Source organism: Neovison vison, chromosome 12 (assembly GCF_020171115.1).
Source record: "Neovison vison isolate M4711 chromosome 12, ASM_NN_V1, whole genome shotgun sequence".
Taxonomy (NCBI): domain Eukaryota; kingdom Metazoa; phylum Chordata; class Mammalia; order Carnivora; family Mustelidae; genus Neogale; species Neogale vison.
In genome coordinates, this window is record NC_058102.1 from 106,835,170 (window position 1) to 106,851,402 (window position 16,233).

General features: G+C 35.2%; 1 protein-coding gene across 11 annotated transcripts in view; it reads left to right on the top strand.

Moving 5' to 3' along the window:
* The window catches only part of ERC1 (ELKS/RAB6-interacting/CAST family member 1), a 561,256-nt gene that overhangs the window by 298,009 nt on the left and 247,014 nt on the right, over positions 1-16,233 (top strand). For all 11 annotated transcript variants that reach the window (XM_044228946.1, XM_044228950.1, XM_044228948.1 and 8 more), the window contains one exon: positions 2,665-2,825. In XM_044228946.1, the coding sequence (XP_044084881.1) occupies positions 2,665-2,825 (161 nt within the window). The remainder of the gene's footprint in view (positions 1-2,664; positions 2,826-16,233) is intronic.

Genomic DNA, 16,233 nt, shown 5'->3' on the forward strand with positions numbered 1-16,233 from the left:
TTCTTCTTACTATTTATAATGCGGAGTTAGTTGAATACCCATATTGATAAAAATGAATTATGACCATTACACTGTATTTATTCAGTTGCATGTATATTGTAGATCTAAACGTGAAATAAGTTAGAGAAAGACAAATACTGTATGATCTTATTTCTATATGGAATCTAGAACAAAACAAAAGATACAGACTCATAGAAAAAGAGATCAGTCTTGTTACAAGAGGTAGGGGGTGGGTCAAATAGGACTTGGAAAAAGGTGGTCAAAAAGTACAAACTTCCAGTTAGAAGATAAGTAGTAAGGATGTAATGTACACAGCATGAGGACTGTAACTAACAGTGCTCTACTATATATAGGAATGTTATTAAGAGATCAGATCCTAAGATTTGCCATGAAAAGGAGGAAGTTGGTTTCTTCTTTATTGGTTTTATTGTATTTATATGACAAGATGGATGTTAGCTGATCATATTGTGGCAATCATTTCACAATATATGTAAATCAACCATTATGCTGTACACCTTAAAATTACACAGTGATGTATGTCAGTTATTTCTCAGTGAAACTGGAAAAGGGCTTTTTAAAAATTGTTTTTATCAAAAGTACCTTCAATAAATTTTGCTAATTTCATGCAGTAGACTTCTATACAGTTGAGAGAATTACAGAACTATAATTATTATACCCAGTAATATGGATAGATCTCTGAGTGAAGAAAATCTGTACTTAAAATTATATAATACGTAATTCCATCTCTACAAAATTAAATAGGCAAAACTAATGTAGTGCTAGAATAAAGGTTAGTCTTAATCTAGGAAGAGGTTTTGAGATGTGTTTCTGGGGGACTGTTAATGTTTTGTATATTGGTCTGTATTCTCATTACATAGGTGTGTTCAACTTAAAGAAAAATTTTCAAGTTGGACACTTATCATTTGTGTATTTTTCTGTATTTATGTTGTATTTCCATAAAGCATCTACCAAAAGTTTTAGATGCATAGTATATATAAAATGAGCTTCCTTTTAAAGGAAAAAGGAGGAATAAATTGTTTGTAATACATCTAAGTTATATAAGAAATTGATACCATAACTTACTTGAGGTAGTGAAAGACAGTTGGGAGGGAGATTTTTTTTTATTTGTTTAAGGTGAGTTCATAAGATATAGAAATATCGCACACTTTATTAGAGCTTCTATAAATGGTGCCATCCATTACTGATTTTGTGTTATAAGATTTGTGTTATAAGAACATATTATATGTCATTATATCATTTCAATTCAGTTTTAAATAAGATTTTAAATGAATTAAACTTATTAAAATGAGATCATCCTTATTTGCAGTTTTCAAAGGGTGGATAATGATATATGATAACATAAAGCATGTAAATATATAAATACATATCCAAGGAGAGCTGCATGATGATATATATTCTCACAACAGTGTTCTCACAGCTGTTAGCTGAGAACATTAACTTGATCACTTCTGAAAAGATACACAAAGTAAGATGATTCAGGTGCCAAAACACTAAATGTATCTGTTTATTATCAGTGTTGAGCAGCTGTTACCAATCAATATGGAAAGTTTGGTTAGGTCTGAGGCACTAACATCCTGGGGTCTGTTAACAACTCTGATTTGTTATATTGCAGTTTTGTCTCTAAACTGTTCTCAATTTTAGTATCATACAAATTGATTTTATGTAGAAGTCAGTGAATGGCAAGTCCCCCACCCAACTCTTCCTCTGAAAAGCCTTGTCGTCACTAAAATTATTTCTTGGCAAGCGGCAGCCTGACATAAACTCTTATGATTGGTGCACTTGGCTGGTTGATTACCTGGTTTGGGTTGGTTTTGGTATTAACACATTTTTGCCAACATATATTTTGCTTTGGAATTAAAATGTGCATGTTTAAGTAATTCTGATTTGGATGCCACCCAGAGTGAGTGGAAATGACTGATGAAGTGTGTATTGTGTTCTCTTAGTTCCTTGTGTTGCAGAGTTCTGTCTTTTCTCCCTCAGGAGTTTTTTCAAGTCTTGTTAAAGCATTCTCTCTCCTCTCTTTGTGGTCATGTATTTTTCTTTCTCTTTCCTGCCTTCCTTGAGAAAACTCTACTTCAGAGCAAGAAGCTGTCTGATTGAATTCCAGCTCTTTTCTCCAAAAGAAATTATTTTTAATGGTGTAAACAGAAAAATCTTTGGATGAATAAAAATGACTTATTTTGTTTATACTGAGTGTTATTAGTCAAGTTTATGTCTTTTGTTTCTTATACTCCTTCAAGAGAAATTTACTATGATTTTCTTCCTTATATTTTTATCTGTGTTATATTGTGAATTCCATGGAAATTTGTGGGCCTTTTCCAATAAATTATAACTATGGCAAATTTGACTTCTTGAACTGATACAGTTGTATTTATCAAAAAGAAAATGAAGTTCTTTTCCGCGTAACTTGCGAAGAATTAGAGGGGAGGAGAGACCAGAGATGCATTTCTTTATTTGGTATATGGTCTGGATATATATGTTTGAACCAGCAACAGTACAGGATTTTTGCTATATGTGCATGTTTTTAATCTTGTGGACCTGGAAATTGCCCGTTGCTTAGCTCCTCCGTCAAAATGCCAAAATGATCAAAAATGTCAAAATGATCAAAATGCTCAGTTTTTCTCTTTTCCATACTTATCACAGGTGGAGGAATTACTGATGGCCATGGAGAAGGTGAAGCAGGAACTGGAGTCCATGAAAGCCAAGCTGTCCTCTACTCAACAGTCTCTGGCAGAAAAGGAAACTCATTTGACCAATCTTCGTGCAGAAAGAAGGAAACACTTAGAGGAAGTTCTGGAGATGAAGTAAGTGTTTATAATCTTATTTTTCAGGCATGTGCTTAGTAGAGAACCTTTTCCTCATTGCTTTCATCGTCGGGCCCAATTTATTACCGCTAATGCGTTAGCTTAATTTTAAAGCAAACCTGTATTTTTCACTCCCTAGAACAAATTTGAAACAAATTCTGGTCAAATCGAATTATTTTTGCCTCCTCACTGAATTTTAAAGTCCTCTAGAGAGAGAGAGAGAGAGAGAGATAAAGAGTGTGTATAGGTGTGTGTGTATAACCATATCCAGTTGCATCTCTGAAATTTCTAAAATCTTCTGGAAAGTTTAGCCATATTGCTGAGCTTCCTGAGGAACATGACTGTTGGTCCTGAGGTCCTGTGATAGCCAGGCACTTTTTAAAAACATTTTTTATTATAAACACTTCCAAAGGTATGCAGAAGTAGTGAGAATAATATAATGAGTCCCTACATAAATATCCTCCATGTTTCCCCCCGTCATTTTCCTACTAGTCCCACATCTTGTGGCTTCCTGCGATAATTTGTTGTGAGGTATGTGTATGTCTGCTAGTCCATAACAGATGCTCCTTTTTCTTCATTGTGGCACCATGCCCAACCCTCACCCCTACAGAATTGCCCTGCTTCCAGGTTTTATAAAGACAGATTTATCCTGGGACAGCTCAGCAACCTTCTTTACCTCAGCAGTTATCTACATTTTTGTTGTCTTTTCTTCTGTTTCAGAAAAGATGCTCTCTCTCCATCATAAGGCTAGCTTCAGATCTCTATCACAGCTTTTAAGCACACATCCCCTTCTCTGCGGTCTTCATCTGTTAGTCTTCTCTCACATAATCTGTGCTCACTTTCTCTTAGTTTCTTCTTCTCTGCATAAAACTGAGTCTTTCTGACCTACATTAAGTAGACTTCTCAGCTCAGCAAGTACTTTGGGTTAATATCCCTTTTCTTTTCTGCTGTTTGGAACTATCAATAAGTGTTGAGTACCCAAATTACAGAACAGACAAGCATCTTACCATGAGAGTTTTCATGACACATGTGATATCCTGACAGCAGCCTTAGAGTTGAGAAAGCAGTTGTTGGGGTGTCACCTGCATGTAGGATAGGTTATTAGGCCACAGTGTAAGGTTAAGAGATGCTAATCTTTCAGGAAAGCATTACAGGTGATCTACTTTTAGAAGTGATGAGTACTTGAAGCCACAAATACATTTGTATGCTGGGAGAATAGGGGGAGGTTAGTGTTCTGAGTATCATCAACAGGATAAACTTTGTTAATATGCTGCAGTTAATGTAAGACAAGTGTTTTGTCACTGGTGGTTGAAACTGAAAGCTTGGTATTTTGGAGATGGAGTAGTAGAGGTAACTTTTGAATAATAAAGCATGAAATTATTTGAATGGAAGAGGTCTGGGAACTATTCCTAAAACATGGTAGGGGATAGAGTTGAGAAGCAAATTAAATCACAGCCTAAAGGATTTAAGAAGATGGAAGAAGGATGGATATAATGTTGTGGAAAACAGAGTATCTTATGATGTTCTGAAGCAGAAACAGGCCTCACTAAAGTAACAGTAGGGTAGTGTTGGGTTTTTTTGCTCCATACACCAATATCTTGATTTTTACCTGTCAGATCTTTCCTACTAAGTACAGATACTTGCTTATAGCAAAATCATGGTGTATTTGTATGGGAATTTTCTCTTATCATTAGGACTTTGAAAAGATATGAAAGAAGTTTTAAAGGAATGCTTGACTTCAAGTCATGAAAAGGGAGTGGTGTGTAATTTTTTTTTTCTTTTTCGGTACTACAGTGCTATACTCTGTTGTGGACTTCCCTTTCCAAACCAGGTCTGGGATTACATTTCTGAAAACTATTATGATTAGCAAAACTGTTTTTGGTAACATCAAGCACTCACACAATAAGGCATGGGATAAACGATTAAAGTATGTAGAGAAATTTTTAAGTAGTCTAGAAATTTAGTAAAACAAACATTAAATGAAAGTTCTAGAAATAAAGTGCTAAAACCTGGCTCTTATGGACGACCTATCTCTTAAATCACCTTTTTCAGTTGCCCATAGTATATTCTGTGGCATCATGATGCTCTTAAGATTTTTCATTAGTTTATGTCATGCAGATTTACTAACATAAAGGTTTTTTTGTTATTGTTGTTTTATGTTTTGGTCTGTGGTTTATTTTTTTTATTATGTTCAGTTAGCCAACATATAGTACATCATTAGTTTTTGATGTAGTATTCCTAGCATAAAGTTTTAAAAGTCGTCCTTGCTTTAATTTCCACTTAAATTTCCCCTTGTCTTTCAGTTTCATATCTTAGTAAAATAGTGGTCAAATACTTTCCTTTTAATAAGTTATCTCAGCATTTTAGACATAGTCCTCCGTCCACATATTCTGTTGGGAGTGTAGTTGTTCTTTAACTGGCCTACTCTGTTTTCACTGCCCTGTAGGCCTACCAAGTCTAGGAAGCAGCTAGTATTCTGTTCTTTCCTCTTAGAACAGTGAATTGAATTCCCTGGTTTTTTTTAATGCAGATTTCCAATGTATGGCTTACAAATACAAAGTAATGCTTCATAAAACCTCAGTTGAAAACTGTAACCTAAGTGTAATTATATACAAAACTCTATGAATATTATGGGTTCTTATACAACGAGCTTTTGATTCCTTTTCGCTATGAAACTGAGGAAGAGAATAGCCTTTCTACTATATTTTAGGCTCCTTTCTATATGTTGAGCAAGTTCTTCTAATCACCTGTCCTTGGTTGGGGGTGTCTCAGTTCCTACAGCTTTGCTCCGAATTTACTTCATTCTTTGGTTAGTTTATAAGGAGTTTACTCCCTCCAACTAGTTTACATGATCTCTGTCTCTAATTATTTACGGCAACTAGTAAGAACATACTTCATGGAATGAAGGACTCTGAATCAGAACTTACCAGTTCTATGACTTAAGCAAGTTCTTTAACGTCTCTCTGCCTCAGTTGGCTCATTTTTAGAATAGCGATAATAATTGTTCTGCTTCATAGAATTTTCATGATATTTTTTCATTGTTCCATGGCAGGACCCACCATATTTTAAATGTTCACATTGCTTAATTATGGATAATTGAATAAGTAAAAGAATTTATTCATTATAACCTGAGAACTTGAAATGTAGAAGAAACATGAGAGGAATGGCAGTGTGCAAGAGACTGAGACACATATATGTGTGAGTCAGAATCTAGAATAAGAAACGTCTCTCCTGAGAAAAAGGCAGAGCTGACCTATATATCTAAAAATATAGAAAAATTTTTTAAAGATTTTGTTTATTTATTTGGCACAGAGAGAGAGCGAGAGAGAGCGCACAAATAGGCAGAGGGGCAGGCAGAGGGAGAGGGAGAAGCAGGCTCTTCACTGAGCAGGGAGCCCAATGTGGGGCTCGATCCCAGGACCCTGGAATCATGACCTGAACCAAAGGCAGTTGCTTAACCGACTGAGCCACCCAGGCACCTCTAAAAATATAGAAATTTTTTTTTAGCAAAGCACAGGAATAGTCTAGTTTTCTGCAGTAATCCTGACCATGTCAGACCAAAAGGAATGACCTAATCATTCTTCTCTAACCCTAGCATTTATGATTGTCATTTCTGAGCATCTTTTACAAACAAATGGTGGCCCTGAGTTTGAAGACATCTTTCCCTAAGGAAGAGAGGATGAATTGGAGAAGGGGACAAAGTAATAAAATAACAATTATAATAACTGTAATAAATTTTAAGTATCAGCTCAGGTCATGAGTTTGAGTAGTACGATTTCTAGATGAGAGCTGGTTCATTCTCCACTGCCTTGCATTCACACTCCTACTGCCGTCTCACTCTATGTTGGCACTTTGAATAAAAAGACTCATTTTTCATGTTTAATAAAAATTTTTATGAAACTCTGAATTTGACTACCCTGAGAACAGGTTTGTTTGGGAGAAGTGGTAGAAGAGCCCTTTTGTTTCTTTGAGATTCCAGAGCCATTTGATAAGTAGCATTCCATTAGTAAAGTTGGCAGAGAGATTCAAACCTCTGTGGGCTAAATTATATACTCTTGAGATGCCTTTGGCTAAAGAAAGCTCTTAACTTCCCACAACAGAAAGTAAATTTTCATATGTACCTAGGAAGAGTCATATAATACAATCTAAATTCTGACATTTAAAGTATCTTTTAAGAGAAAGGAATAGAATATGTTTAGAATTAAGAAAGTTATTGAAAATGCTTACTTGAAAAAGTTCAGACTATTTGGGGATAGTATAGGTTAGGTGTCAATCTATTACACCTTGAATAATTAAAATGAGTCTGTATTTTTTTTTAAGATTTTATTTATTTATTTGACAGAGACATAGAGAGGGAACACAAGCAGGGGGAGTGGGAGAGAGAGAATCAGGTTTCCTGCCGAGCAGGGAGCCCAGTGCGGGGCTTGATCCCAGGACCCTGGGTTCATGACCTGAGCTGAAGGCAGACTCTTAACGACTGAGCCAACCAGGCACCCCAAGTCAGTATTTTTTTTAAAGATGTTACTTATTTGAGGGGCGCCTGGGTGGCTCAGTGGGTTAAGCCGCTGCCTTCGGTTCAGGTCATGATCTCAGGGTCCTGGGATCGAGTCCGGCATCGGGCTCTCTGCTCAGCAGGGAGCCTGCTTCCTCCTCTCTCTCTGTCTGCCTGCCTCTCTGCCTACTTGTTATCTCTCTCTGTCAAATAAATAATAAATATAAAAAATCTTTTAAAAAAAAAAAGATGTTACTTATTTGAGAGAGAGAAGACAAGAGAGAGCAATAGAGAGAGAGAGAGAGAGAGAGAGAGAGAGACCACGAATGGGGGGAGGGGCAAAAAGAGAGGGGAAGGCAGGCTCCCCCCTAAGCAGCAGCCCCCTCCCAGAGTACTGGGATCACAACCCAAGCCGAAGGCAGACCCTTAACAAAACGAGCCACCACGTGCTTGAGAGTTTGTATTTTAAATTGTTTTATCTTCTGATATCCTGTATTTCATTTTCAAATTTATTATAATGTTGCTGACATTACAGAAAAGAAATCCCAATTGAGCATTTATGACAGCCTTCTAAATTAACCACAAAATTGAAAAGTCATGCAAATGTATCATAGGAACAGTTATACCCTAGTAACAAATTGAAGTGTTTTCTAAGTAACATTAGAACATGTATACTTTTTGCAAAGCCACATTTATTTATATGTCTATCACATACCTTTATTAGAGGCAGTAGACATATGATAAAGGACTTGTAGTGAAACTGGAAGCATTTTTCACATTGACTTGAAATACTGAAGTTTAAATATTCTGTAGGAAATCACATAAATTAATATAAAAATTTCCTGTACTTGAAAAAGAAAGCAAAGTATGCTGAATAGCATAACTATAAACAAGAGACAGGTCCTTGGGACTGGTCCTTGATAAAATGATAAAGTAGAGTTTGTGTCTATAATCAACTATCCCTTGGGACTTTGGGTCTTTGTCTCTGGTCTTAATTCCTTAATTCTGCCCCCCTTTTCTTCTACCCTTATCTCCAGCTCACTTATGTATCCCCCTAATAGGAGGTGTAATCTTAACTGTTCTTTGTATCTTTCCTCATTAGACTAATAGTTTACTTGAGGCTCTTAGTTATTTTAGAACAGTGGAAGAAATGGCTTTAGTAATATAATAATTGTTAGAATTTTCTACCTCTTTTTTCTCCTAAACTTTGACCATGATGCTCAGCTTTTCACAAGATAGGCATGTGTATTATAAATGTTTTTCTCAAATCTTTTTATTTTCTTGTGACCTGAATTGGGATGAATTACCAATAACCCCAAATATCCCATGCCTTTCTCTTCCCTAAACCTTAATCCATCTTTTAGCAATTTAAAGCCACATATAACTTCCAAATAGAAGAAACCATATTCTTCAAAAAAAAAAAAACAAACAAACAATAATCATGCTTCTTAATCATCTTTTCATGTAAAGAGCCTCAAAAGGCTGGAATAATCTCTAAGTAACAAGTAAAGCATTGAGCTTTTTAGATAAAGACCCTCAAAGTACCTTTCTTTTTTATCCTTCATAGTACTTTCTCTGCCCTATCAATATATATGGTTTGTGTGTAAGAATGTCCTTGTGTGTGCAAGGATGAAATTAAGAATATAAGTCATCTTCTTTCTCCCAAAGGAGAAAGGAGTATGATTTATTATCCTACTTCTTTTCATTTTCTCCTCTCCTGGAAGTGTGGGGTCAATCCTGGTCCCTTCTGTTAAATATAAATGCATCAGTTAAAGGACTAACTGTTGCAGGTAGGTAAGCCTTAACCTAATTGCAATACCTGTTTTGAGAAAATCTGTTCTGTAATATACAGTATGAAAACTTTTTTGGTTTGAGAGTTAAAACAAACTTTTCCTTTCATGACCTTTCTTTACTGTGCCCTCAGAAGGTGCTTTACAAAGGTACCTACCTACGTAATTACTCATTCTGTAAATGGGTAAAACTTCTGTTGGGCTTTGCATGTAGATCGTAGTAATCCATCCATTTAATCCTAACTTTTTCCTATCAGAAGATCCAGTTATGAGTATTATAAACATCAAAGATGCTCCCTGCAGCAAAGAGTGTGTTTACATTTAAGCCAGTTTGCTTATATATAAAACAGGTATAATAATATTTAGACCCACCTCATGCTGTTGTTGTGAGGATCAAATCAGGTAAAGTTATGGAAACATTTTAAAATTAGTGAAGCTGAATATTTGCAAAGCAAGATATTCAGAATTGAAGATCCAGTTCTTTTTCCTAACTCCTTTTTTCCTAAGTTTCCTAACTTCTTAGGTCTGCAGTTTTCTTATTCTGAAATGAAAGGGTTTCTTAAATCTCTAAGATCCCTATCATTTAACAGTTATATGTATAGTTCTTTTTTTTTTTTTAGAAATACATTTCACTAAATAATATATTTTTATTTTTTTTCCAATTTATTTATTTTCAGAAAAACAGTATTCATTATTTTTTCACCACACCCAGTGCTCCATGCAAGCTGTGCCCTCTATAATACCCACCACCTGGTACCCCAACCTCCCACCCCCCCGCCACTTCAAACCCCTCAGATTGTTTTTCAGAGTCCATAGTCTCTCATGGTTCATCTCCCCTTCCAATTTACCCAAAAGCACATACCCTCCCCAATGTCCATAACCCTACCCCCCTTCTCCCAACCCCCCTCCCCCCAGCAACCCACAGTTTGTTTCGTGAGATTAAGAGTCACTTATGGTTTGTCTCCCTCCCTATCCCATCTTGTTTCATGGATTCTTCTCCTACCCACTTAAGCCCCCATGTTGTGGTGATGCAATATATGTATAGTTCTTTAAGTGACCGTTCGAAGTCCCTTGATTCTATAGTTGTAAATGCTCTGAGTAAATTTGGGAAGTAACTTACATGTAAACAACATACTGAAAAGAGGTTGGGGGTCAGATGTCCATGAATTCTTAATCTAGAACTAGGCTGCATATTCTTTGGATGAGACTACCCAGGGTTTACCAGAGATTAACTACTACAGGGATGAAAGTGGAATTGTGTGATACTAAAGGTAGAGAAGGGCTGGGGAATTTGGAGTTCTAATCCAGTCCAGAGTGACAAAATGCTTGTTAAAATGTCTGGCATCTTGCTGAAGTAACAGGAAGCTGGGGAGAGGGGGTTGTTTGTTTGTTTTGTTTTGTTATTAATTATTTTTATTAACATATAATGTATTATTTGCTCTAGGAGTACGGGTCTGTGAATCATCAGGCTTATATACTTCACAGCACTCACCATATCACATACCCTCCCTAATGTCCATAACCCAACTACCCTCTCCACACCCCCCCTACTCCCAGCAACCCTCAGTTTTGTAAGATTAAGAGTCTCTTATGGTTTGTCTCAAGAAAAGGGAACATGAACTCTAGTAAAGCCTACTGTAGACCCAGACCAACAAAACTTGAAGTTCTAAGAAAGTCTGTAGGGAAGATTGAATTTGGAAAATGAATCTTACCAAGATAGAGAGGTCTGGGAAATACCCTGTGCTTTTAGCAGATTAGCCTAACAAAGGATAAATATAAGCCTACAAAAGGACAATGAAGTTAGCTGTTAAGTAAATTACCTACTAGAATAAAAAGTATTGCCCTTCAGAGGAACATAACAGAATCCAGAGTCTTTATAGTATATCAACTACGGTATTCTATGTTGGGTTTTAAAGTTTGCCAGACATGCAAAGAAATAGTAACATATACCCATAATGAAGAAAAACATGCAGTAGAAATTGGCTCCAAGAAGTCCTATGTATCATATTTAGCAGAAAAAGACTTTAAAGTCACCGTATGAATATGCCTCAGGGACTTAAAGGAAAATGATGATATAGGAAATCTTAGCCAACTAAGGAAACTATTAAGAAACGGAAATTTGGAAACTGAAATTTTAATGAAAAGCTCACTGAATTGCTTCAGTAACAGATTAGAGCTGTCAAAAGAAAGAGTCTATAAATTTTAAATGAAATCAATAGATATCCAGTTTGAAGAGCAGGGAGAATGAGGGGTATTACAAAATGAATGGAGCCTTCGTGATATGTTGGGTAATGGCAAATAGTAGACTAACATACAGATAACTAGGACACAAAACGATTAAAAGATTAAGACAGGAGCAGAAAAAATTTTTTTAAATAATAACTGAAATATTTCTCTAATTTGAATATATAGATTTAAATACATAGATTAAATACATAGATTTAAAGAGGTCTATAGGAAATTTAATTTTTTTGTACAACATAAAATTGCTCTTAAAATATCTTAAACAAAACAAAACACATGTATTTATAGACCCAGAAACTTCGTGAAACCTAGTAGGATAAATACAAAGAAAACCACATCTGTTGACATTGAAATTCAGTTGCTGGAAACAAAATATGGGGAGAAAAACAAAAGCAACAAGAGGAAAAAAGACACTACATAAAAGGAAAATATGGTAACTGAGTTCTTACCAAAAACATTGGAAATCAGAAGAAAATGGAGCTTCTTTTAAAGTACTGGGGAAAAAATTGTTAGACTAGAATTCTATGGCCAAATAAAAGAGTATTTAAAAACTAGGGTTAAATATGGACATTTTCAGCTAAACATGAAAAGGCTTTGTTTCTAGAAAAACTGCTCTATAAGAAATGTGAATGGATGTTCTTCTAGCTGAGAGGAAATGAAACCAGATGGGAGCATGAGTTTATAGGAGAGAATAAAGAACATCAGACCTGGCAAATTAGTTGACGTATATAGAAGACTTGTTTTTTTCTTCACATAGTCTCCTTAAAAGACAACTCACTATTTGAATCAAAAATAACAGCATTGTTTGGTGGAGTTTATAATGTATATAAAAGTGAATATGCCAAAACTAGCACAAGAGGTGGGGATGTAGCTCTATATTGTGTTAAGGTTGTTACCTTTATGAAATAGAAAGTAGGAAGAATCAGGAAGTTTTATAATTTCTAATCTTAACAGACTGTGGTAAGTTGAAGATGCATATTGTTAGCTATAAAGCAACTTCAAAAAGTTAATCAGAAAAACAAAAATAGAAAACAACCCCCCCCCGCCGCCGCCGAAAATCCGGTAGAGGAAATAAAACATAATACTAAAAATTATTTCATTTAATCAGAAAAAAAAGGACAGGAAAAGGAACAATAGGGGAACAAAGAATGGAAGGGATAAATAGATGACAGATAGAAATTCAGCATATCAATACTTACATCAAAATCTAAAACACTCCAATTAAAGGACAGAGATTATCAGAATGGATTTTTGAAAGAAGCAATGTTGTCTATAACACACAGACTGTAATAAACACAAATACATTTAAATTAATGAATGGAAGAAGATGGTCTTTGTAAACAGTAATCATAAGAAACCTGGTATGGCTGTATTAGTATCAGATGAAAGAGACTTCCAAAGAGTCTTTCTGAATTAAGGATGTATCATAATGATAGAGGAGGTAATTCATCAGAAAGATATAACAGTTCTTTGTAATGTAGGTACCCAAAAACAGAGTTTCAAAATTCCTGAAGGGCAAACTGGAAGAACTAAAGGGGAAAACAGACAAATCAATAGTTATCAGTCATCACTGAAGATTATAACCCCTGTTTCTCAGGATTTGATAGAATAAGTGACCAAAAAAAGCAAGCAATAAAAATATAGAATATTTAAGACTATCAACTTGACCTATTTGATATTTATAGAATAGTACACCTGAAACCGAAGGATTATATATATTGTTTTCTGAATATGTGTGGAATGTCCACCAGTGTAGACCATATGTTGGGCCATAATAAATCTTGACTTCACAAGACTAAATATGTCAGAATTGTTCTCTGACCACAGTGAAATTAAGTTAAAAGTTATTAAGATATCTGGAAAAGCCCTCAAATGTTTAGAAATTAAGTAATACAGTTCTAAATACCATGGCTCAGAGAAGTCATAAGGAATATGAGAAGTCATTTTGAACTGAATGAAAATGAAAATGTTAAATTTTGTGTTATACATTCAAATAGTGCTTATACCTTTGAATGTCTGTACTGGAAAAGAAGAAAGCTTAAATTCAGTTATCTGAATTCTACACTATGAAACTAGAAAAAGAAAAAGCAAAGTAAACCAAAGTAAATAGAAAGAAGAAAAAAATAAAGATAAGAGCAAAAATCAAGGAAATAGAAAACAGCATGGAAAGTTCACAGAGTCAACCATGGTTTATCAGAGAATTAATAAAATTGATCAGCCCCCTAGCAAGACTGACCCAAGGAAGAAGGAAGACATGTGAACTAACATTTTTGGAATGAAAGAGGGGAAGAGGGTATAATACTCAAGATTCTAAGGGTATCTGAACAGATAGTAAGAATATTTTGAATAAGTTTATAAGTTGATAAATTTGATAACTTAGGTATAATAGATAAATTCCTTTAAAAATACAGTTCATTAAAACTGGTTCAAAATTAAGAATATAAAATTGACTATATGTATTAAAGATACTGAATTTATAATCAAAAAACATTTCCACAAGGGAAACTCCAGGCCCAGATGGCTTCACTGGTGAATTATACTAAACACTGAAGTAAGAAATAATAACAATCTTGCAGACTCTCAGAAAATAGAGAAAGAAATACTTAATTCATCTTATGAGGCCAGAATTAGCCCCACACCTAAACCTGGCAAAGACATAAAAAAGGAGAATTTTACAGGTCAATCTACCTCATGAACATTGGCATGAAAGTCCCCAACAGAGTCTTAGCAAATTGAATCTAACATAAGGAGAAAGCTAATGTATTAACAACCAAATGAGGCTTATTTCTGGAATGTAAGGTTTGTTCAATATTTGAAAATGAATTAAGTTTACAACGTAAGAGAATAAAAAATGATACAACTATCAGTACATTGAGGAAAATCCTTTGACAAAAGGTAACACCCAGTCATGTTAAAAACTCTTAACTGACTAGGAATAGAAAACAGTTTCCTCAGCTAAATGAAGGGCACATGTGACAGACTGACAGCCAATGTCCCGCCTAATGATGCAAATTGAAGACTTGCCCTCTGAGATTGAAGAGGATATAGAGATGTCCATTCTTATCTTTCTGTTCTTAATTATATTGGAGATTTTAGTTATGTAGTATATCAAGAAAAGAATAAAATTCCAAAGGAAGTAGTACGGTTTTCTTTATACACAGACAACATGATTATCTAAGCAGGGCAATGTATAAAAATCAGTTGTATTTCCATACACTAGGAGCAAGCAAATGGAAACTGATATTTTAGAAAATATTTAGAATTGCTGCTTCCTGACAGCGCATGGGAGAAGAATTAGGCACACACAAGTCAGCTGCCAGAGAAAGGGAGCGGGGGTCAACAATAGAAAAGACTTGCCGGGAACAACTCCTTAGTCTCATATTTATTGAAAGTAGGTAACTACCAACAAGGAATCTGGAGTAGGTTACCCATTGACCATGAGTCTTGTAGATAAGTAAGAAGAAGGGCAAAATCTATCTGGTCAAGCAGTATAAAGTTTATAGTTGAGCAAGCACATTTAAAGGGATCATCTAATTAGCCACAGGTGGTCTCTGGAGTGGGACTAACAGAAAAGAGAAGCCAGCAGGTTCCCAGCTGCTCGGCTTCAAGGATGTATACCGTCCTCTCCCCCAGAGGCCTGTTGCCACTACATGTTTTTCTTAAGGCTATATCTAAGCGTGCTTGGTGCCTAGTATAATTTCTCATGGATTATATTTTAAGCAGTATGTTGTTCTGAGGGACAGTTACAACAACAGCATCAAAATGCATAAAATATTTCAGAATAAACAACAAAAAATATATAAGATCTCTACATGGAAAACTACAGAACATTACTGAGAAAATTTTAAAAACATCTAAATAGAGGTACATGTAGTAATGGTTTGGATAAGGAAAGTTTGAGATGCCATTTCCCCCAGGCTGATTTATATTTGTACCTCAATCACAGCCAGAATCACAGGGAACTTTTGGGATAGAAAACTGACAATTGGAATATAAAATATATATGGGATTGTAATGGCTGTAGCAGAGCTAAACCAGTTCTGAAAAGAACAGAGTTGGAAGACTTGCACTACCTAATTTTAACTCTTGCTATAAAACGACAGTAATAAAATATGGTATTGGTATGAAGACTGGCATATAAAATAATGGAACAGAATAGGGAGTATAAAAATAATATATATACATACATATGTATGGTCAAAGGCACCAATGGAGGAACCACTAATTAACCTTTTCAGTAATTGATGGAGATACAGCTAGTTTTTTGTAGGGTCAAGATAAAGTAAAAACCTCAGACCATATGCAGAAATTAATTCAAAATGGATCATAAATAAATAAATAAATGGATTATGCATAAACCTAAACATAAAAGGTAACCATAATCTTTTGGAGGAAAACAGGAAACTTTGGAGTAGGCAAAGATTTCTTAGTATACAAAATACACTAACCATAAAAGAAAAAATTGATTAACTGGATTTGACCGAAATTAAAAACTATTCTTCAGAAGATACCATTAAGAAAATTAAAATAATTAAATGTTAAAGATAAAAGGTATTTATGTGAAAAGCATTCTGCACAGAAATGTTTTTTTTAAAGATTTTATTTACTTGAGAGAAAGAGAGCTTGAGGCAGTGGGAGATACAGAGGGAGAGAGAGAAATAGATTCCCCACTGAGCAGGGAGCTTGACGTGGGCCTTGATCCCAGGACCCTGAGATTGTGACCTAAGCCAAAGGCAGCCACCTAGCTGACTGAGACACCCAGGTCCCCCTCTACAGAACTATCAAATGGTAGTTAAAGGGATGCCTGGGTGGCTCAGTGGGTTCAGGTCATGATCCCAGTGTCCTGGGATCGAGCCCCACATTGGGCTCTCCGCTCAGCGGG